Source organism: Castanea sativa, chromosome 3, assembly GCF_040712315.1.
Source record: "Castanea sativa cultivar Marrone di Chiusa Pesio chromosome 3, ASM4071231v1".
Taxonomy (NCBI): Eukaryota; Viridiplantae; Streptophyta; class Magnoliopsida; order Fagales; family Fagaceae; genus Castanea; species Castanea sativa.
Genome location: NC_134015.1, coordinates 12406476 through 12431975, shown reverse-complemented (window position 1 = coordinate 12431975; position 25500 = coordinate 12406476). Strand labels below are relative to the sequence as shown.

The 25500-nt window shown below is 31.5% G+C and overlaps 1 protein-coding gene across 1 annotated transcript; it reads left to right on the top strand.

Moving 5' to 3' along the window:
• The first annotated feature begins 4570 nt into the window (after positions 1–4570).
• On the top strand, positions 4571–24634 carry LOC142627287 (uncharacterized). Its single transcript, XM_075801108.1, has 6 exons — positions 4571–5609; positions 9364–9849; positions 14539–15621; positions 19386–19883; positions 23042–23932; positions 24280–24634. Exons 1-5 carry the CDS (start codon positions 4587–4589, stop codon positions 23909–23911), a joined length of 3960 nt encoding a protein of 1319 aa, XP_075657223.1. The 5' UTR covers positions 4571–4586; the 3' UTR covers positions 23912–23932; positions 24280–24634.
• Positions 24635–25500: the final 866 nt, after the last annotated feature.

Below are 25500 nucleotides of genomic sequence, written 5' to 3'. Positions count from 1 at the left end.
TTTTGGTCTAGTAATTGTGAGATTAGATATTAAGGAAAATGGAAATTCAAATTCTAAACTAAAAGACAAAATTCAACGAGCTATATTAATTGAGACAAAGTTTAACTATATAATTTGTTGTAGCCTTAAACTATAACCTTACTCAATAAAATAAAAATTACAACATATTTTAAAAATTTAATCGTTGAATTGTATATTTTGTACTCTCTTAATACACATGTTAAATTTTGTATCAATCGGATATTATTTACCATATGATCTATAAGCTTATATTTTATGTTTAATTTTAAATTACAAAAACTTGCAATTTAAACAATTTATTTATGATATAGCTATTGATCTTTAATTTTCTAGAAATTTTGCACGTATAGAAATTATAAGAAGAAGATGTAGTTCAATAGTGGATTGATCAAAATTCACCTTCAATAAAAAGATATTGAGTAGGATTGTAGCTTTAGACTACAAGCAATTTTGTAGCTATACTTTTTCCTATTAATTATTCAACTACACACAACACTCATCCAGAACATAGCCATGAGCATTGCCTCACACCCATTGATAACGTTCACTTAGCACTTTAAATAAATAACGCACTACTCATTTTACCCATTAACCATACAAATTCTAGCACTAACTTTACCATTATTTTTTCTTTCTTTCTTGAATCACATACTAGTCTAAAAAAAAAAAAAAGGCTTTCATCTCCCCTCCCTCACTTAGAACATAAAGTAGAACACTAAGTGAGATAAAGGATTTTTATTCTAAATTTTGCATGCAACTTCTTGTGTATTAGCTATCATGCCACATTTTTTTTTATGGATACCGTGCCGCATATTAGTTTTATGTATAGCCATGTTGCTTGAATAAAAGCTTATTGTAATAAAAGCTTATAGCACAAATAGTATTATTAAAAACTTAAAATTTATCAATAAAAGTAAGATGCAACCCGTATTTATAACCTAGTTACTTTAAAAAAGAACAAAGTTTCTCTCCAAACTAGTTTGGAGAGAAACCTTTCAAACTTATCATATTTTTTTTTAGGTGTGAATTTTGAAAATTTAACCGTTAAATTTCATGTTCCTTATGTTCTTAACATGCATATCAAATTTCGTTTAAATCGGATTTTATTTACTATTTGATCAATGAATTTAATTTTTATACACAATTTTAGATTACAAAAACTTGAAATTTTAACATTTGTTTGATGACATAGCAATTGATTTTTGATTTTCTTGAAATTTTACAAGCATGAATAATATAATAAGAACATACAATCCAACGGTTAGATTTTCAAATTTCACACTCAATATAAAAATATTTGATAAATTTAAAGGGTTTCTCTCCAAACTAGTTTGGATAGAAACTTTTTCCTTTAAAAAATCACTATTTTTTCATTTTTGAAGAAACTTTATTTTTCCCGCAAAAACATAAAAATAAAAAACTTCATTTTCCCTTTAAAAAAGAAAATTCCTTTTTAGAATCCCGCTTCTCTTCTATTCGGGATAAAAAAAGAAAAACATGTAACAGGATCATAATGTGACTTTGTAATGAATTTATCTTTAGGTGACTCTTTCCTCACATTACTTGCCAAGTTGCCATACCACTATCTTTAAATAAAAATTTTGGTCATTTCCTCAAATGAAATAATAATAATATAGCCATTATAGGTACCTAACTTAAGCAATGTTTAGATTTTTCCAAAATAATCTCTCTTTAAATAGAATTTCTGTGATCTTTATTGAAGAAGAAAATATGAGTATATGTTACAATGAGAGGCTCTGTTTCGTTATTTAGAGAACAGAGCAACCAAAAATGAGAAACTAATTACTTACAATGAATTCTTTGTGCAACCTATTGAATTATAACACGTGTCTAACAAAATAACAACTTGAGCTAAATGAAAAATGATCACGCGAGTAAACGGGCGTCACTTAAGTACTCCCTAGTGTTTACGGCATCGTTTTGAGTATGCACTTCGTCAATGTTTGAGGTCTGGGCCTTGTTGTATTAGGCAAATACGACACTGTTTTTTGCATCTCTTTTTAACAAGTTTGCTGAAGGAGATAATTAATTGCTGTTGCAGGTTGTGTTCCCCAACTTGGAAACATTGAAACTGTCCTCTATACATTCCGAAGAGATACTACGGCACAACCAACATCGGGCAAGCTCCTCTTTCAAATTAACAGACCCGAGATTTCAAAATTTGCGTGACTTGAACGTGAAAGGCTCTGACAATTTAAAATACCTATTGTCTTCTTCTACGGCGACATCTATGATTCAGCTCAAAAATCTTGTCATAAACGACTGTAAGGTAATGGAAGAGGTACTACTCACAGAAGACTACGGAGAAGAAGAAATAATTCCAAAGGAGTTGTTCCCTCAACTGGAAAGACTGATTCTAAACGATCTTCCAGTCCTCAAAAGATTCTGCGTAGGAAGCAATATCAAATTTCCATCATTGAAGGATATGTTCATAGAAAAATGCCCTAAATTGGAGTCATTCATATTCAAACCTGTTAGTTCAGAGGAGATCTCCCATACTGCCATGCACCCTCTCTTCAATGAAGAGGTAATTCTATTTTTATTATCCCTTCTTTTACTTCGTATATATTTTATTTTCTATTATGTGAGTTATTATGATTAGATATGTCAATAACACACACGGGATGGACTTGCAGGTTGCATTCCCAAGTTTGGAAATATTGAGAATCTTGCACTTGGGAAACTTAAAAATCATATAGCATGATCAATTAGCTAGAAAATCATACAGCATGCTCAAACAAATTTTGTTTTCAAAAAAGGCATATTTTTAAAATTGCTTTTTCTTCTTCTAAAAAAAAGCACATTTTCAAATAATTAGTTAGTACTTGCTTTAGTCTTTACCTGAATTTGTTGAATTTATGTAATACATTTTATACACATGCATGTGCACAAAAATAATACCTGAATACTTTATTGGACATGATTAATATAATAAATGAATGCCCAAGTTGAATATATTGAATGAACTTATAGTTTACCCTTTATTGTTTTGCTAGCACTATAATCAAATTTCTTATATTTGCAAGATTCACCTTCTAAGTAAATTCGTATTGACTTGAATAATCTTCGTTCAAATGTTAGGTTATGAGAAAATATTTCATCTTTTCATCCTAATGATCGGGATGAATGAAGAAGAGCATATTTACAAAGAGATTTTTGTTAACCTCTTGGCCATATTTCCCTAAAAAAAAAATTAGTGGAGCAAATTTCTTATAAGGAACTTATTTATATTGCAAGATTCGCCTTCTAAGCAAATTCGTATTGACTTGAATAATCTTTGTTCAAATCTTAGGCTATGAGAAAAAAAAAATATTATTACAACTAATTGCAACTTATTTGTTATGAGGGGGCAAAAAAAAAAATTTAAGTTATAGATTCATATTAGAACTAATTGCAACTTATCACCTATGATTTGTTGTGGACATAACACCTCTCATATTTTTGTAATAAAAATGTGTATATACATTGCTTGTATTAATAAAATCTTATTGTAATAAAAGCTTATAGCAATGAAATTATAACAGAGAGAATCTAACAGTGTTTAGCTAGATTGAAGAACAACAAACAATTGCAGAGAGAGAAGAAAAGGGAGAGAGAGAGAGAGAGAGAGAGAGATGCCAAAGAGAAATTGTATTTGATCTTGCTTATTTACATTCTGGTACCAGATATAGTATTTATTCAGGTAAATCTCCCTAACTGAATAAAACAAAACCCCTAGAATTACAGATTAGATCCATGAAAGGTGGAGTTTGTTGAGTTGGTTGATCACAGCTTCCTAACTGAAAAGCCCGCCAATGCCAATTGATTCTTGAATCTTCAATAAGACACCGTTTGAGCAATACCAATACATTAGCTATTTACTTGAATGAAACAATGCGTTTGACTGCCTTTTGTCTGCAAACTTAATGAAAAGGTGTGTTTAGCTTTATCATCTTCAACATATAGCACAAATAGTATTATTAAAACATTAAAAAATAATTAATAAAAGTAAGATGCATCCCGTATTTATAACCTAGCTATTTGGCAGGATCATAATGTGCTATTGTAATGAATTTATCTTTAGATGGCTCCTTCCTCACATTGCTTGTCAAGTTGCCTCAAATGAAACTTTAGGTTTGCCAAAAATAGAATTGATGTGATCTTTATTGAAAATGAAAATGTGAGTATATGTTACAATGAGAGGCTCTGTTTCTTTATGTAGTAAACAGAGCAATCAGAATTAGAAACTTTTTTTTTTTTTGGGATATAAAAAAAAAGAAAAAAGGAAACTGATGTCAAAAGTTTAACTAATCTAGTCGTAAGAGAGAATTTACTGCTTCCTAATTACTTACAATGAATTCTCTATGAAACCTCTCTTCAATGAATAGATAATTCTATTTTTATAGTCCCCTGTTTTACACTTTTACTTCGTATATGTCTTATTTTCTATTATGTGAGTTATTATGATTAGTTATGTTATTAACACACGTGGAGTGGACTTGCAGGTAACATTCCCTAGTTTGGAAAAATTGTTTTGGCATCAGTGTGTGTTGCAAGACATAGCTATGATTGGAGAGCTGAGAAATTTAGAAATTCTTAGCCTTCTTCACTCCAATGTTAAACAGTTGCCGGAAGAAACAGGGCTTTTGACTCATTTACGGATTTTGGATTTGAGAAATTGTACCGAACTTAAAGTGATTCCACCAAATGTCCTATCATGTTTGATACAATTAGAAGAGCTATATGTCGGCAATAGCTTCACTCAGTGGGACGTTGAAGGACTCAACAATGAAAGAGCTAGCCTTGCAGAGCTAACGCATTTGTCACGGTTGACTACTTTAGAAGTGCACATTCCAGATGCCAACATGTTGCCAAAAGATCTGTTATTCGAGAAGTTGCAAAGATACAAAATATTCGTAGGAGATGTGTGGGATTGGTCTGATAAACATGAAAACTCAAGAGCACTAAAACTCAAGCTGAATACAAGCTTTCATTTGGAGAGGGGGATTAAAATGTTGCTGAATGGTATTGAAAATCTGTGTTTGGATGAGTTAAAGGGTGTTAAGAGCGTCACCGATGAATTAGATATGACAGGCTTCCAACAACTGAAGCATCTCCATGTCCAAAACAATGTCGAGATCGAGTACATCATCAACTCGAGAGGGATGATTATCTCTGATGTTGTCTTTCCCGTCTTGGAGACGCTATCTCTCAAAAACATTATCAACTTGGAAGAAATATGTCATGGCCAAATTCCCTCGGCATCCTTCCGTAACTTAAGCATTATGAAAGTGGAACATTGTGAGAAACTAAAATTTATCTTCTCGTCAACCATAGCCAAGTGCCTTCCACAACTTCAAGAATTGGCGATACAAGAATGCAGCATAATGGGTGCAATAATCATAAAAGAAGAGGGCGAAATAGAAGACACAGATATGATCTTGTTCCCTCAATTGCGTCACTTAGAACTCTGTCAGCTTCCAAAACTCGTGAGCTTTTTAAACACACAAAAGTCAGTCATAAATGATGCTGGAGAAATCATTCCCGAATGGGAGCTGGATTTTCACATGCCAATCCTACAGGAACAGGTATAATAAAGTTTAGATTTGCATATAATGATCCCAAAGATGTGGCACACACCCTCATAGATTGCTTGTCCAATTTGTCCGTGGAAAGCAACCGATTTAGTATTTTGGAGTATATGCTTCTTTTTTCTACATAGCAGTGGTTTAATTCTTTACACCTTCCATAGCAATATAAATCATGAATCATTAATACCCCAGTAAAATATTGATAGTCAATTATCTACTGTTAATTGAAGTGTATAGGAAGTAACGCACTATTGGGTGCTTGTGACAGTCACATGACCTTTCTCCTGGGCAAACAATCCTTGGACATGTGAGAGACATGTGCCTCAAGTGAGGTTATAGCCTTATATATAGTTGAAAATTATTTGTGTCCTAATTTATGAATCTAAATTTGGAGTTCGTTTGGCTTTTTCTTATTTGTTAAAAACTTTTGTTTTTTGTCTACGTTTTTTTTTACTTTCTTTTTTTAAATAATCTAACTTTTAGTTTTTCATAAAATAAATCTACTTTTTCATTTTTTGTCACATATTTAACGTAAAAGTTACTAAAAACTATATACTTTTTTATTTATAAACACTATGAAAATATAAGTTACTGAAAATAAGAGATACCATACACTTAAATATTGCAAATTTTAAGACTTGAATGTAATTAATTGAGGAAAATAAGGCCGCACTTATTTTAATCACCCCTATTATTAATTGATTAAATATTTTAACGAGACTTTAAATAACTATTGAGTTTGGATGTTAAATGACTAGTGTATTGGGTATGGTCTCACCTATTAGCTATATAGCCAAATCAGTTTTAATGGAAAAAATTACACTAACCAGGTTTACTAAAATTACATTTACTTCTTGATTGTTTTGAATTGTACATAGATCTCCCTCAAAAAAGAATTGTACATAAACCTTCCCTGAGCACTCACATCAATATTTATAATTTATATAATAGAAAAAGGACAACATTTTAGCCAACTTAATCTAGAATTCACCCATATCAAGTCATGGAAAGTTACATAAAAATACATAATTGCTACAGTAACCATATAAATCTACACTAATATTATTCATTTTATATTTAATTTTTATTCTTTCTTTACATAACTCGGGGATGAAAAAGAGAGATAATGGTGGTTGTTGTGTGTAAAGAAAAAGCAACAATTAAAAAAAATATCAAGAAAATTGATAATTTAATGAAATGTAGAATAAAATAGATGAATTTAATGTGTACTATTTTGAAAAATGAGTATATATAATAGAAAAAAAATAGGTTCTTATTCTAAAACTAGCCTCATTCTCTTTTCTTTTTCTTTTTTTTGGTCTAGTAATTGTGAGATTAAATATTAAGGAAAATGGATATTCAAATTCTAAACTAAAAGACAAAACTCAACGAGCTATATTAATTGAGACAAAGTTTAGCTACATAATTTGTTGTAGCCTTAAACTATAACCTTACTCAATAAAATAAAAATTAAAACATATTTTGAAAATCTAATCGTTGAATTGTATATTTTTTACGTTCTTAATACACATGTCAAATTTTGTGTCAATTAAATATTATTTACTATATAATCTATAAACTTATATTTTATGTTTAATTTTAAATTACAAAAACTTGCAATTTAAACAATTTATTTATGATATAGCTATTGATCTTTAATTTTCTAGAAATTTTGCAAGTATGAAAATTATAAGAAGAAGATGTAATTCAATGGTAGATTAATCAAAATTCACCTCCAATAAAAAGATATTGAGTAGGATTATAGCTTTAGACTACAAACAATTTTGTAGCTAAACTTTTTCCTATTAATTATTCAACTACACACAACACTCATCCAGAACATAGCCATGCAGCATTGCCTCACACCCATTGGTAACGTTCACTTAGCACTTTAAATAAATAACACACTACTCATTGTACCCATTAACCATACAAATTCTAGCACTAACTTTACTATTATTTTTTCTTTCTTTCTTTCTTGAATCACATACTAGTCTAAAAAACAAAAAACAAAAAAAAAAGACTTTCATCCCCCCTCCCTCACTTAGAACATAAAGTAGAACACTAGGTGAGATAAAGGATTTTTATTCTAAATTTTGCATGCAACTTCTTGTAGGAAAATAAGGCTAAATGAACAAGTTTGATTCAACAATACAAACCCTAAAAAATTAGCAATGACAAAAATAAATAGATAGAGTTAAAAAAATCTCACAAACTATAGAATCACGCAAAATGCGTTGTCTTTAAAGATTGATTCATGCCACCAGAGTAGAACTCGGTGTGAATGGCTCTCTTGACCGAACAACCCCCAAGATTCGATTATAGTGATTTCTTCAAGTTGATCACACACTCAAGCAAGAAGAACTAAGAATAACCTTAATTTGACTTTTCTTAAAACTAAAATTGATGCTGAAATTTTTAGTGGAGATGAGCAAAAAAAAAAAAGAAAAAAAAGAGCAAAACAGAGGGAAGAGGCGACTGCTGTAGCTAAAAAACTAAAGAGGGGAATTGAGGGTTTTATATAGTAACTGATGTGAGGGCTAATGGGCTACATGCAACAGTTACTGTGCAAGCCAACGGGCTGCACATTAAATGCCCCAATGGGCTGCCTATTTAATGCCCAACAGGCCGAACCAAATTGGGCTAAAGGAAAAGAAATAGAGAAGGAATGAAAAACAAGAAAGATGGAAACAAGCCTAAACCCAACTCAAACTCAACTCTAACTCTTAGCCCATGATCTTTTAAGCTAACACTTAAGTGGTGCTATGGTTTATAAACATATATGATAGCTCATCTCTAATCAATGTGGGACACGAGCATACTTAAAGTATTTGAAGCACACATACTCCAACACTTATTGTGTATTAGCTATCATGCCACATTTTTTTTATGGATACCGTGGCACATATTAGTTTTATGTATAGCCATCTTGCTTGAATAAAACCTTATTGTAATAAAAGCTTATAGCACAAATAGTATTATTAAAAACTTAAAATTTATCAATAAAAGTAAGATGCAACCCGTATTTATAACCTAGTTACTTTAAAAAATCACTATTTTTTCATTTTTGAAGAAACTTCATTTTTCCCATAAAAACATAAAAATAAAAAACTTCATTTTCCCTTTAAAAAAGAGAATTCCTTTTTAGAATCCCGCTTCTCTTCTGTTCGGGATAAAAAAGAAAAACATGTAACAGGATCATAATGTGACTTTGTAATGAATTTATCTTTAGGTGACTCTTTCCTCACATTACTTGCCAAGTTGCCATGCCACTATCTTTAAATAAAATTTTTGGTCATTTCCTCAAATGAAATAACAATAATATAGCCAAATAGGTACCTAACTTAAGCAATGTTTAGATTTTTCAAAAATAATCTCTCTTTAAATAGAATTTCTGTGATCTTTATTGAAGAAGAAAATATGAGTATATGTTACAATGAGAGGCTCTGTTTCGTTATTTAGAGAACAGAGCAACCAAAAATGAGAAACTAATTACTTACAACGAATTCTTTGTACAACCAATTGAATCATAACACGTGTCTAACAAAATAACAACTTGAGCTAAATGAAAAATGATCATGCGAGTAAACGGGCGTCACTTAAGTACTCCCTAGTGTTTACGGCATCGTTTTGAGTATGTACTTCGTCAATGTTTGAGGTCTGGGCCTTGTTGTATTAGGCAAATACGACACTGTTTTCTGCATCTCTTTTTAACAAGTTTGCTGAAGGAGATAATTAATTGCTGTTGCAGCTTGTGTTCCCCAACTTGGAAAAGTTGGAACTGTCCTCTATACACTCCGAAGAGATACTACGGCACAACCAACATCGGGCAAGCTCCTCTTTCAAATTAACAGACCCGAGATTTCTAAATTTGCGTAAGTTGATAGTGAAAGGCTCTGGCAATTTAAAATACCTATTGTCTTCTTCTACAGCGACATCTATGATTCAGCTCAAATATCTTGTCATTGAGGACTGTAAGGTAATGGAAGAGGTACTACTCACAGAAGACTTTGGAGAAGAAGAAATAATTCCAAAGGAGTTGTTCCCTCAACTGAAAACACTGTTTCTAATAGATCTTCCAGTCCTCAAAAGATTCTGCGTAGGAAGAAATATCATATTTCGATCATTGAAGGGTATGGTAATAGAAAAATGCCCTAAATTTGAGTCATTCATATTCAATCCTGTTAGTTCAGAGGAGATCTCCCATACTGCCATGCAACCTCTCTTCAACGAAGAGGTAATTCTATTTTTATAATCCCCTGTTTTACTTCGTATACATTTTATTTTCTATTATGTGAGTTATTATGATTAGATATGTCAATAACACACACGGCATGGACTTGCAGGTTGCATTCCCAAGTTTGGAAACATTGAGAATCTTGCACTTGGGAAACTTAAAAATCATATAGCATGATCAATTAGCTAGAAAATCATACGGCATGCTCAAACAAATTTTGTTTTCAAAAAAGGCATATTTTTAAAATTGCTTTTTCTTCTTCTAAAAAAAAGCACATTTTCAAATAATTAGTTAGTACTTGCTTTAGTCTTTAGCTGAATTTGTTGAATTTATGTAATACATTTTATACACATGCATATGCACAAAAATAATACCTGAATACTTTGTTGGACATGATTAATATAATAAATGAATGCCCAAGTCGAATATATTGAATGAACTTATAGTTTACCCTTTATTGTTTTGCTAGCACTATAATCAAATTTCTTATAAGAAAATTACTTATATTGCAAGATTCACCTTCTAAGCAAATTCTTATTGACTTGAATAATCTTCGTTCAAATCATAGGTTATGAGAAAGTATTTCATCTTTTCATCCTAATGATCAGAATGAATGAAGAAGAGCATATTTACAAAGAGATTCTTGTTAACCTCTTGGCCATGTTTCCCTATTTTGATTTTGCAGTTTTTGCATTCGTAACTTAGGAGTTAGGAGTCTTTGGCATCTCTACTTTTTGTCTTGATGAACCCTGCATTCGTAAAGTTTAGTTCTTTGGAAACCTGATAGTACCATATGTGGGAATTGTGGTAAGCTATGAAATTTGATGCAAAAAAGCTGATCAAATGTTTATCATGTCTTTCTAAAATTCTTTTCTTATAAATGACAGCACCTTACGTTTGATTTGCAAGCGTCATATACTTTTTTTTAATCTTCAATTATGTTAATTTTTTGTTTGTATTTTTCACCTAGATAATTACTGTAATATTTTGGGACCATACTCATAAACAGTTGTTCACAAAACCATGACTCCACCATGAAATCGTGGTAACCTAAGAGAATCAATTCACAAATTTTTTTATTTGTAGATACTTAGTATTGTTTACAGGATTCGTCACATTTTCATTGGTCTTTGATTTCTGTTTATGCATGTCTTTGTGGTTTTTTTTTTTTTTTTTTTTTGATGACTCTTCCCTCTCATTGCTAGCCAAGTTGCCATGCCACTGTTCAAAAAAAAAATTTGGTGATTTCCTCAAATGAAATAACAATAGTATACGTACCCTAACTTATGCACTGTTTAGGTTTGTCAAAAATACTCTCTCACTATAAAACAATGAGAGGCTCTGTTCCTTTATATAGAAAACAGAGTGACCAAAAATGCTTGAGTGAATTAACTGTTGTAACAGAGGCTCTGTTCCTTCATAAGTCTTAACCAATCTAGCCATTTGAGAGAATTAACTGCTTCCTAATTACTTTAAAGTGTCTAATCAAATACTAACAACTTGAGCTAAATGAATAAAAAATGATCACGCGTGCGTCACTTAAGTTAAAACTCTCTAAAAAAAGAAACTACTCCCAAGTCTTTACAACATCGTTTTGAGTATGTACTTCGTCAATGTTTGAGGTCTGGGCCTTGTTGTATTAGGCAAATACGACACTGTTTTCTGCATCTCTTTTTAACAAGTTTGCCGAAGGAGATAATTAATTGCTGTTGCAGCTTGTGTTCCCCAACTTGGAAACGTTGAGACTGTTCTCTATACACTCCGCAGAGATACTAAGGCACAACCAACATCGGGCAAGCTCCTCTTTCAAATTAACAGACCCGAGATTTCTAAATTTGTGTAACTTGAAAGTGAAAGGCTCTGGCAATTTAAAATACCTATTGTCTTCTTCTATAGCAACATTTATGGTTCAGCTCAAATATCTTTACATTGAGGACTGTAAGGTAATGGAAGAGGTACTACTCACAGAAGACTTAGGAGAAGGAGAAATAATTCCAAAGGTGTTGTTCCCTCAACTGGAAATCCTGATTCTATATGATCTTCCAGTCCTCAAAAGATTCTGCGTAGGAAGCAATATCAAATTTCCATCATTGAAGGATATGTTGATAGAAAAATGCCCTAAATTGGAGTCATTCAGATTCAAACCTGTTAGTTCAGGCATGACATTGAGCAAGGAACTTAAGGAAGTGAATTCAGAGGAGATCTCTCAAACTGCCATGCAACCTCTCTTCAATGAAGAGGTAATTCTATTTTTATTATCCCCTGTTTTACTTCGTATATATTTTATTTTCTATTATGTTTGTTATTATGATTAGATATGTCAATAGCACACACAGGATGGACTTGCAGGTTGCGTTCCCAAGTTTGGAAACATTGAGAATCTTGCACCGGGGAAACTTAAAAATCATATAGCATGATCAATTAACTAGAAAATCATACGGCATGCTCAAACAAATTTTGTTTTCAAAAAAGGCATATTTTTAAAATTGCTTTTTCTTCTTCCAAAAAAAAGCACATTTTCATATAATTAGTTAGTACTTGCTTTAGTCTTTAGCTGAATTTGTTGAATTTATATAATACATTTTATACACATGCATATGCACAAAAATAATACCTGAATACTTTATTGGACATGATTAATATAATAAATGAATGTCCACGTTGAATATATTGAATGAACTTAAAGTTTACCCTTTACTGTTTTGCTAGCACTATAATCAAATTTCTTATAAGAAAATTACTTATATTGCAAGATTCACCTTCTAAGTAAATTCGTATTGACTTGAATAATCTTCATTCAAATCTTAGGTAATGAGAAAATATTTCATCTTTTCATCCTAATGATCAGGATGAATGAAGAAGAGCATATTTACAAAGAGATTCTTGTTAACCTCTTGGCCATGTTTCCCTAAAAAAAAAATTAGTGGAGCAAATTTCTTATAAGGAACTTATTTATATTGCAAGATTCACCTTCTAAGCAAATTCGTATTGACTTGAATAATCTTTGTTCAAATCTTAGGCTATGAGAAAATGTTACATCTTTACATCATAATGATCAAGATGAACGAAGAAGAGCATATTTACAAAGAGATTCTTGTCAACCTCTTGGCCATGTTTCCCTAAAAAAAAATTAGTGGAGCATTGCATCTATTTAATCCTAATTAGTTTAAAGAATACAAAAATTAGTTGGAAAATTATTATATTACCCCTCTCAATCTATTATTATTTGATAATTTTATTAGAGGTTCAAGAACTATGTTTTTTACATATGAATATACAATTTATTAATTTATTTCGAAAATGATTTTATTTTGGATAATTTTTTTATTTGAAAGATTACTAAACACAAATTTTTTCCAGTTGTTTTTGCTTTCTTATTTTCTATTAACCTTATAAAAATGGTGAAAATTCATTTGAAAATTGTGTAATTTTTTTTAAACATATTTTTAGTATAAATTTTTTAATGTTTGTCATTTTGACACCTTTATTTGTTCTTTTTATATTGCAAGATTCACCTTCTAAGCAAATTCGTATTGACTTGAATAATCTTTGTTCAAATCTTAGGCTATGAGAAAAAAAAAATCTCATTACAACTAATTGCAACTTATTTGTTATGAGGGGGCAAAAAAAAAATTTAAGTTATAGATTCATATTAGAACTAATTGCAACTTATCACCTATGATTTATTGTAAACATAGCACCTCTCATAAAATCTTATTGTAATAAAAGCTTATAGCAATGAAATTATAACAAAGCGAATCTAACATTGTTTAGCTAGATTGAAGAACAACAAACAATTGCAGAGAGAGAGAGAGAGAGAGATATCACAGAGAAATTGTATTTGATCTTGCTTAATTACATTCTGGTGCTAGATATAGTATATATACAAGTAAATCTCCCTAACTGAATAAAACAAAACCCCTGGAATTACGGATTAGATCCATGAAAGGTGGAGTTTGTTGAGTTGGTTGATCACAGATTCCTAACTAAAAAGCCAACCAATACCAACTGATTCTTGAATCTTCATTACGACACCGTTTGAGCAATACCAATACATTCGCTATTTACTTGAATGAAACGATGCATCTGACTGCCTTTTGTCTGCAGACTTAATGAAAAGGTGTGTTTAGCTTTATCATCTTCAACTTATAGCACAAATAGTAGTATTAAAACATTAAAAATTAATTAATAAAAGTAAGATGCAACCCGTATTTATAACCTAGCTATTTGGCAGGATCATAATGTGCTATTGTAATGAATTTATCTTTAGATGGCTCCTTCCTCACATTGTTTATCAAGGTGCCTCAAATGAAACTTTAGGTTTGCCAAAAATAGAATTGCTGTGATCTTTATTGAAGATGAAAATGTGAGTATATGTTACAATGAGAGGCTCTGTTTCTTTATGTAGTAAACAGAGCAATCAGAATTAAAAACTTTTTTTTTTGTGGATAAAAAAGATAATAAAAAAAGAGAAACTGATGTCAAAAGTTTAACTAATCTAGTCGTAAGAGAGAATTTACTGCCTCCTAATTACTTACAATGAATTCTCTATGAAACCTCTCTTCAATGAATAGATAATTCTATTTTTATAGTCCCCTGTTTTACACTTTTACTTCGTATGTCTTATTTTCTATTATGTGAGTTACTATGATTAGTTATGTTATTAACACACGTGGAGTGGACTTGCAGGTTGCATTCCCTAGTTTGGAAATATTGAGGTTGCATCAGCGTGTGTTGGAAGACATAGCTATGATTGGAGAGCTGAGAAATTTAGAAATTCTTAGCCTTCTTCACTCCAATGTTAAACAGTTGCCGGAAGAAACAGGGCTTTTGACTCATTTACGGATTTTGGATTTGAGAAATTGTACCGAACTTAAAGTGATTCCACCAAATGTCCTATCATGTTTGATACAATTAGAAAAGCTATATGTCCGCAATAGCTTCACTCAGTGGGACGTTGAAGGACTCAACAATGAAAGAGCTAGCCTTGCAGAGCTAAAGCATTTGTCACGGTTGACTACTTTAGAAGTGCACATTCCAGATGCCAACATGTTGCCAAAAGATCTGTTATTCGAGAAGTTGCAAAGATACAAAATATTCGTAGGAGATGTGTGGGATTGGTCTGATAAACATGAAAACTCAAGAGCACTAAAACTCAAGCTGAATACAAGCTTTCATTTGGAGAGGGGGATTAAAATGTTGCTGAATGGTATTGAAAATCTGTGTTTGGATGAGTTAAAGGGTGTTAAGAGCGTCATCGATGAATTAGATATGACAGGCTTCCAACAACTGAAGCATCTCCATGTCCAAAACAATGTCGAGATCGAGTACATCATCAACTCGAGAGGGATGATTATCTCTGATGTTGTCTTTCCTGTCTTGGAGATGCTATCTCTGAAAAACATGATCAACTTGGAAGAAATATGTCATGGCCAAATTCCCTCGGCATCCTTCCTTAACTTAAGCATTATGAAAGTGGAACATTGTGAGAAACTAAAATTTATCTTCTCGTCAACCATAGCCAAGGGCCTTCCACAACTTCAAGAACTGGCGATACAAGAATGCAGCATAATGGGTGCAATAATCATAAAAGAAGAGGGCGAAATAGAAGACACAGATATGATCTTGTTCCCTCAATTGCGTCACTTAGAACTCTGTCAGCTTCCAAAACTCGTGAGCTTTTTAAACACACAAAAGTCAGTCATAAATGATGCTGGAGAAATCATTCCCGAATGGGAGCTGGATTTTCACATGCCAATCCTACAGGAACAGGTATAATAAAGTTTAGATTTGCATATAATGATCCCAAAGATGGGGCACACACCCACATAGATTGCTTGTCCAATTTGTCCGTGGAAACCAACCAATTTATTATTTTGGAGTATATGCTTCTTTTTTCCACATAGCAGTGATTACATTCTTTACAATTACACCTTCCATAGCAATATAAATCATGAAACATTAATACCAGTAAAATATTGATAGTCAATTATCTACTGTTAATTGAAGTGTATAGGAAGCAACGCACTATTGGGTGCTTGTGAGTTGTGAGTTGTGACAAACACATGACCTTCCTCCTGGTCAAACAATCCCTGGACACGTGAGAGAGACAAGTGCCTCAAGTGAGGTTCTTGCCTTACATATAGTTGAAGATTATTTGTGTCCTAATTTATGGAGCTAAATTTAGAGTCTGTTTGACTTTTTCTTTTGGTCTAATTTTTTTCAACTTTTTTTTTTATTTATAAATAATCTAACTTTTAATTTTTCAAAAAATAAGTTTACTTTTTGGTTTTTTGTCACACATTTAACTTCAAATTTACTAAAAACTATATATATATATATATTTTTTGGGAAGCATATATATATATATATATATATATATATATATATATATATATATTATAAACACTACTAAAATAAGCTACCTAAAAATAAGAGGTTACCAAATGAACACTTAAATATTGAAAATTTTATTACTTATTTTAATCGCCCCTATTATTTAATTAAAATTTTTAATGAGACTTTAAATGACTATTGGGTGTGGTCTCACCTATTAGCTTTTATGTACATAGCCAAATCTGTTTTAATGGGAAAAAATTACTCTAACCTAACCTGAAGTTTACTAAATTTCATTGACTTCTTTCATTATTTTGAATTGTATATAAACCTTCCTTGAGCACTCGCACCAATGCCAGTATAATAGAAAGAAAACCACATTTTAACCAACTAAGTCCAACCTTCACCCATATTAGACCATGTAAAGTTGTGTAAAAATGCATAGTCGCTACAATATTAGTATAAATTTACACTATCATTATTCATTTTGTATTTATTTTTTGTTCTTTCTTTGCGTAACCTGAGGATGAAAGAAGAGAGAGAATAATGGTTGTTGTGTGTGAAGAAATATAAACAATTAAAAAATCAAGAAAATTGATTATTAAATGAGATGTAGTGTAACATAGATAATTTGATGTGGGTTATTTTGAAAAGTTAGAATGTAAAATAGAAAAAGTAGTTTTTTATCCTAAAATAAAAATAAATTTTTGCACAAACTAATACAAATGCTCTTCAAAATAAACTATCATCTCTCAGAATTGAGATTATGTGCAATAACTCTCGATAGCTGAGAAGAAACTTCCAAATCTTAACTATTGAATAAAAAAGTTATAAAATTTGAAAAGTAAAAAAAAAAGTAAAGATGGTAAACATATTTTATGAGTGATGAGGGGGAAATTGTACCTAATTCAAATCCTGTTAGCTTTACACCATTAAAACTAAAAAGTCACTATCCAGAAATTAATAAATTTATATATTTTACCATCACTTTCTAATTGAAATTATCATTCACCCTCCAAAACCCATCTTCTGGTTGCTTCTGTCTTCTCTTGTGAGGCTATGACTAAAATCTACTCTCTCTCTCTCTAATCCTAGCATTGAACCCCCCCCCCCCTTTTTTATCTTTCCCTTTTCTTTGATTTTGATTTTCCCACCCTCGAGGATTGAGGTGTGAGCTTTGGTTGTATGATGTGGGTTTGGTGGATGGTGGCGGATTTCTAGAGGTGTTTGAGTGAGTTTGATGTGTAGACAGATGCGATTCCAAAGCTGGTGATTGATTAAACAAGGAGGGGAAATCAGGTTGGTTCAACCACTGGCTTATCGGGTTTACAAGCTTGGATGATTCGGTGAATTAGATACTTGGGTTTTTCTTGAGTTTTAAGTGATTGTTACTTGATGACTATAGGAATTCAAAAATTGGAATCATACTTACCCACGCATGTGGTATTGAAATTTATTCGGGTCTCTAATTAACATATGTGCTTATGCTATGGCTGAACAAGTAGGTGGGTAGTTAGAGGCTGTTTTGGGACAGATTTGAATAAACAGTGTAGAAAATATTTGATAAATTTCCCGTAGAGCTATATGGAAAGGAAGGTGTACTGTGCCAAGGAGAAGAACAACTGGGTGGTAAACAAAAGAAGCTAGATTTGTCACAAATCCTAAATAAGTCATCTTTCATTACTGACTTTTAACAATGTTTAAGGGAGAAAGTGTAGTTTTTTTTTGGAAAAGGAAAGTAAGGTCTGTACAGTCCAAAACAATAAGTTAGTTTTTTTTTTTTAGGGAAAGTAATTTTAGTAACCTCCCAGTGCAATTTTCCCAATTTTAATAAGATGTTCTTGTAATAAAAGCTTATAGCACAAATAGTATTATTATACTATAATACTATTACAACGACAAAAATCAAACATTAAAAAACTTTAATTTCAAAATTTTTGAACCATCATGAAAATATCCACGTGGTTTCTCAAAAAAAAAAAAAAACCATGTGGTGGGCACGTTGGTGTGAGCTGTGACATATATATATATATATATAGAGAGAGAGAGAGAGAGAGAGAGGGTTTCAGATTCAATCCACCATACAATGCGTTATTTAGATTTTTGGAACGTATTATTGGTAAGAGAGTGGAATAGTTCGACTAAAGGTTAGGACACCACTTCCTTATATTATAAATAAATGAATAAATAAAATCTCAAAATTATGGGGTTGGCTACAGATCTCAAAAATTTTAATATATAAAAACTAAGATGTAATTGACCTAGTTAGATAATAATAAAAAATCGCTATTTTATACTTCATGATTTAAGAAATATTAAGGTTAAATTGCAAACTATACCCCTAAAGTTTGGAAGTATTTAAATTTTATATCCTGAAGTTTCAAAATCAGGATTTTATTCCCTAAAGTTCTATTCCATTTGCATTAGTAACCCTTTTGTCCATATTTTCCATGAAGTGCCACACAAATTTGGTTTGTGTGTTTAGTTTGACCATTAAAATAATGTGACATTATTTGTGGTCTAAAAAAATTAGAAATGAGATGGCATAAAAAAATAGCGTGACATCATTTTATTAGAAAAACTAAATACACGTGACAAACCTATATGACACGGAAAATAGGGATGGAATGGCTACTGATGCAAAATAAATAAAAATTCAAAGAGTAAAATCCAAATTTTGAAATTTCAAAATATAAAATCTAAGCGTTTCTAAACTTTAAGATTGTAGTTTGTATTTTAGCCAAATATTAATTTTTAGAGTTTTGCATGTGTGTGACAACGAGTATCTTCCATGGTAGGTCATAAGTTCGAGCGCTTGAATCAACCTCACTAAAATAATTGAGGATAAGACTACTTATCATAAACAATTGATGATAAGACTACCTATCATACCAAAAATGAGAAACTGAATTCGTAACTAATTAATCTATGCGTTTGAAATTACTTACAAGGAATTCTTTGTACAACCAATGGAATTAGGCAACGTGTCTAATTAAATAACAACGTGAGCAAAATGATCGCGTGAATAAACACTAGCATCATTTAATTACTCCCAAGTCTTTACGGCATCGTTTTGAGTCTGGACTTCATCAGTCATCACCGTTTGAGGTCTGGGCCTAGTTGTATTAGGCAAATACGACATCGTTTTCTTCATCTCTTTTAACAAGTTTTCTGAAGGGGGTGATTAATTTTTGTTACAGGTTGTGTTCCCCAAGTTAGAAACGTTGGAACTGTCCTATATACACTCTGAAGAGATACCGCTCAACCAACATCGGGCAAGCTCCTCTTTCAAATTAGCAAACATACAAACAGACTCAAGATTTCAAAATTTGTGTAAATTGACCGTGAAGGGCTCTGGCAATTTAAAATACCTATTGTCTTCCTCTACAGCGACATTTATGGTTCAGCTCAAAATTCTTTACATTGAGGATTGTAAGGTAATGGAAGAAATACTACTACTCACAGAAGACTTTGGAGAAGAAGAAATCATCCCAAAGGTGTTTTTCCCTCAACTGGAAGACCTGTTTCTAAAAGATCTTCCCGTCCTCAAAAGATTCTGCATAGGAAGCAATATCAGATTTCCATCCTTGACGGGTATGACGATAGAAAAATGCCCTAAATTGGAGTCATTCATATTCAAACCTGTTAGTTCAGAGGAGATCTCCCATACTACCATGCAACCTCTCTTCAATGAAAAGGTAATTCTATTTTTATTATCCCCTATTTTACTTTGTGGGTCATTCTACGCTACTCTCAGTTTTTTTAGTGTGTACGGTACCCACCTTAGATCTTAATTGTAGATTTTAAGGTTCTGTTTGATAAAGAAGTTTGAGTAATGTTGTTTGGGTGTTTTTAACATACGTGTGGGTGAAAAAGTGTGTTAAATGTGTGTAAAATTGTTTAAAATATTAAAATGTGTGCTAGAACCACACAACCAAACATGGCCTACGTGTTTTGATATTGACCGTTTATTTAATGTTAGTGCTATACCGTTACAGGTTTAGCAGGTCAGGTATAAAAACCAAAAAAAGAAAAAGAAAAAGAAAAAGAAAAATCAGTTTGGGTTTGTTCTCTAATCTGGTTTTAGAAGCATGCACAGACCATCCTCTTTTCACCGTGGGTCTTGAGTTTTGATAACCTCCACATAGAAGACAAAAATTGCCCATAACCAATGATCCTAAGGCCAAATCACGCTATTGAGGACCTTGCAACCACTAAGCGATCTCACCCTATAGTATATTTTCAAAACCCACCCAGAACTTCTAGATCTGTGCCATTCTAGATCTAACAACTTTACAATCATTGTGTGTATTGTATCTATGAAAAGAGTGGGGGAAAGACAATCATAGAGCAAGAAAGATTAGAGTTGGGCAAGAGCCAAGAAAAAGAAAAGAGAAAGGAGGGGTTTTGAGTGGCCGTACTGCATTTTGCAGCGGAGGTCATGGTGGCCCTACTTCCAAAACGGTGAACTGTACGTCATACACAAATTAGAGAGATTTTTAGAAGCTGATATGTATTTTTTTTTTTATCCATCTAAGCGCTGATTTGGCCAGTAAAAATTAAACAAGTCAACATTTCATTTATTTCTTTTGCTAGAAATGCAAATTGCACTTTTTATATTTGACCAAAATTTATTTAAGACCTTTAATTTTATTTTTCTTCATTTAAGTTACCTATAGTTCAAGTTTATTTAAAGGTAAAATGCAAAACTGACCCTCTAACTTTCTTCAAATTTCATTTCAGTTCTCTAATTTTGCTTTTTTTCATTTCAGTCCTCTAACTTTCAAGTTTATTCAATTAAGGCTTTTTCATCAACTTTTGTTATATATTGTGGTTAATTTTTCAATTTAATAAATTTTTCTTCAAATTTTTTAAATTAAAAAAATTCAATTAATGATTGAAAAATTTTTTTCAGAATTTTTTTTAAAAAATTTTAACAAAAGTTAACAGAAAGGCCACAAATTGAATAAATCTGAAACTTAGAGGACTAAAATGAACAAAAACAAAGTTAGAGGACTAAAATGAAATCTGAAGAAAAGTAAAATATCAATATTGTATTTTAGCTTTTATTTAATTATTTAGGTCTCTCCATTTTTATCTGTGTGGAAGTTACGGTTCAATCATTTTTAAATATAAAATTTTATAATAGGTGTAGGCTACGGATAGAACAAGGGATCTGTAGGTCAAATACTAATACAATAACCGATAGGCTATACTCCTTTGTTATTCCAATCCTGGATTTAATATTTTATTTATTTAAAATTTAGATTATAGTTTTCCTAATTATTATATTACCCATCTCAATCTATTTTTATTTGATAATTTTATTAGAGGTTCAAGAACTATGTTTTTTACATGTGAATATACAATTTATAAATTTATGTTGAAAATGATTTTATTTTACATAATTTTTTTTATTTGAAAGATTACTAAACAATTTTTTTTTTTTCGACTTGTTTATGCTTTATTATTTTCTATTAACCTTATAAAAATGGTCAAAATTCATTTGAAAGTTGTGTAACTTTATTAGACATATTTTTAGTATAAATTTGTTAATGTTTGTCGTTTTAATACCTTTATTTGTTTTTTATTATTAGTAAATTAATTATAACATCCATCACGGTTTAACCTCAGTTGAACATCGGTGCAAATTCTATGACATCAGTACAAATTTTAAATGTTAAGTTGTTATTGTTTGTTATGAATGGACAAAAAATAATAATTATTTAAGTTATAGATTCATACAAGAACTAATTGCAACTTATTACCTATGATTTGTTGTGGACATAGCACCTCTTATATTTTTGTGATAAAAATGTGTATATACATTGCTTGTATTAATAAAATCTAATTGTAATAAAAGCTTATAGCAATGAAATTCTAACAGAGAGAATCTAACAGTGTTTAGCTAGATTGAAGAACAACAAACAGTTAGAAAGAGAGAAGAAAAGGGTGAAAGAGAGAGAGAGAAGAAAAGAGAGGAAGAGAGAGAGATATCAAAGAGAAATTGTATTTGATCTTGCTTAATTACATTCTGGTGCAAGATACAGTATTTATACAAGTAAATCTCCCTAATTGAATAAAACAAAACCCCTGGAATTACGGATTAGATCCATGAAAGGTGGAGTTTATTGAGTTAGTTGATCACAACTTCCTAACTGAAAAGCCCGCCAATACCAACTGATTCTTGAATCTTCAATAGGACACCATTTGAGCAATACCAATACATTAGCTATTTACTTGAATGAAACAATACATCTGACTGCCTTTTGTCTGTAGACTTAATGAAAAGGTGTGTTTAGCTTTATCATCTTCAACATATGGCACAAATAGTATTATTAAAACATTAAAAATTAATTACTAAAAGTAAGATGCAAACCGTATTTATAACCTAGCTATTTGGCAGGATCATAATGTGCTATTTTAATGAATTTATCTTTAGATGGCTCCTTCCTCACATTGCTTGCCAAGTTGCCTCAAATGAAACTTTAGGTTTGTCAAAAATACTGTCTCTTTAAATAGAATTGTTGTGATCTTTATTGAAGAAGAAAATGTGAGTATATGTTACAATGAGAGGCTCTGTTTTTTTATGTAGTAAACAGGGCAATCAAAAATGAGAAACTTTTTTTTTTATTAAAAAAATGAGAAACTGGTATCAAAAGTTTAACTAATCTAGTCTTTTGAGAAATTAACTGCTTCCTAATTACTTACAATGAATTCTCTGTGCAACCTCTCCTCAGTGAAGAGGTAATTCTATTTTTATAATCCCCTGTTTTACTTCGTATATATCTTATTTTCTATTATGTGATTTACAATGATTGGTTACGTTATTAACACACATGGGATGGATTTGCAGGTTGCATTCCCTAGTTTGGAAACATTGACAATCATGCACATGGAGAACTTGAAAATCATATGGCACGATCAATTAGCTGAACATTCCTTTTTCAAGCTTCAATCTCTATTTGTTGAATACTGTGAAAATCTTGTGAACATCTTTGAATCTAATATGCTAACAAGATTCCAAAGTCTAGAGAGACTTGAAGTATCTTATTGTAGTTCACTGCAAGAAGTGTTTGAACTTCAAAGGCACGATGTTAGAGAATCACATGTTGTGACAGCCATTCCGTTAAAAAGATTGATATTGCGTCGTCTACTGAAAATGAAGCAGGTATGGAATAAGGACCCCGAAGGAATTTTCAGCTTTCAAAATCTACAAGAAATATGTGTTTTGGAATGTGAGAGTCTGCAAAGTTTGTGCCCAGCATCTTTGGCATCATCAATATATTTCCAAAATTTGGCAAATCTGGAAATATGGAAATGTCATGGATTGATTAATTTAGTTACATCCTCAACAGCCAAAAGTTTGTTACAACTCAAAAAAATGAGTGTAAGTGAATGTGAAAGGATAACAGAAGTTGTAACAGGGGAGGGAGGTGAAGCAAGTGAGGTGATTACTTTCACCCAACTGACACACTTAAAACTTGATTGCTTGCCAAACCTCTCAAGCTTTTGCTCTAGAAGTTATTCCTTCGAGTTCCCATCTTTGGAAGAAGTAATTGTGAGGGAGTGCCCAGAGATGAAGACTTTCTCTCATGGAGCTTTAGGGACACCAAAGCTAGAAAGAGTACAAGCAGCACAAGAAGAGGAATTTTATTGGAAGGCTAACTTGAATACCACCATACATTGGCTCTGGGAGAGCAAATATAATACCATCACACAATAGTTCTTTTGAGGAAGAGAAAGGGTAAGCATATTATTCAACAAATCTCCTAATTTCCCACACCATGTACTTTAATCTTTTTAATGCAATAATGCATGAACACGAGCAACATTTTCACTCTCCCACTAGATAATTATCATAATAGAATTTCCTGAGCATTGCCAATTTTTATGAGCATTAAAATCCTTGTAAATTGCATCAAACTTTATCCATCATACATATTGTTATGTCCCTTTGCATTTCATAAGCATACACAAAAAGTAATGTAATTATATTCGAAAGGATAATTATTTTTCCTTGATGGTACTTTGAGTTCAACGGTTACAATGATTGATGCTTTTTCTTCAAAATGTTGTTTTCTATCATGCAAGGTTCAGAATTCTAAAGATGGAGATCATCCTAAATATGAAGCAGCGGGAACGTGACTTGTAATTGTAGTTTGTGGTACTTGGAATCATGTTTCTTTCTTCTAAAATCATGTGCTTAGAGGGTCATCATCCCCATGATTATGGAAATGTACAGAGTTCATTCATCTTTTGTTTATTCTAATATTGTTTCATTATTTTCTTATTTTTCAATTTTTTTTAAACAAAAGGTATTCGTAGTAGCAATAATAATAGCTGTACTACTACTTGTGTGATGCATTTATTTGGAGTGTTATAAACTACCTCTTCTTGGTGCAGAAAGACCATATCACTATTTGAATGAAGTTATGCTTATCATTTTGATGAGTGTTATAGACTACATGCTATCATTAAGTGTCAAGTTTTTAAGTGTTTGATAGTTTATAATGAATTTCTAGTTGCTTATCCTTTTAAACGTTTCTCTAACTCAGTCATGCATGCATGCATGCTCACCCATGCACATAATAGACTCCGGGAGGGAGATAATTTGGGTCCAACAATATAAGGTTGTCATAGAAGCAGTTGTATAGATTGACATATCCAATTTGATCTCTCTTGACTTTTAGCATCGTGGTTACGAAAAAAAAAATGATCATGTATATGGTTGTGAAATTTTAGTTAAAGAAAATATATGGTTGCGAAATTTTAGTTAAAGATGGTTAGAAGAAAATATTTAATCTTTATGATTTTAACCATGCATGAGTAAATTATCTTCTCTTCGTAAATTCATAAACAATTGTATGTAATTGAAATCCAAATCAATATTTTATGGAGCAAGAAAAGAACAAATAGCAACGTTGATGACAAAATAGGAAGAATGCTGTTGTTTAAAAAAAAAAAACCTGAAATAACCATAAATCTCATGAATCAAAGATCCACCAGCTCTATCTAATGAAAGGGTGTAAATTTGCACCCCTGGAGAATTAGAGGCATTTGCACTGATATTTATTGCACCCTTTATCAAATCCCTCACTGCTCTATTAATTGGATTTCTAAAGAAGCAAGTATAGCAATGCACACATTGGCAAAGTGGCCTTTATTGAACAATGCCTATGGCTCTTTTGATTTTGGGCAACTTGTATCTGTTATTAGATTGGAGGCTAGTTTGCTCTCCCTGTAATTAGTTTTGCTTTTGAATAAAATTTTCCAGTTCATCAAAAATGAAAGAGGTGTAAATATTATTGAAAA

Excerpts from the sequence above, each read along its gene's own strand:
- LOC142627287 (XM_075801108.1), top strand. The coding sequence starts at position 4,587 with ATGATTGGAGAGCTGAGAAATTTAGAAATTCTTAGCCTTCTTCACTCC. Across the intron at positions 9,850-14,538 it reads AACCTCTCTTCAACGAAGAG|GTTGCATTCCCTAGTTTGGA; the intron begins GTAATTCTATTT and ends GTGGACTTGCAG. Across the intron at positions 19,884-23,041 it reads AACCTCTCTTCAATGAAAAG|GTTGCATTCCCTAGTTTGGA; the intron begins GTAATTCTATTT and ends ATGGATTTGCAG.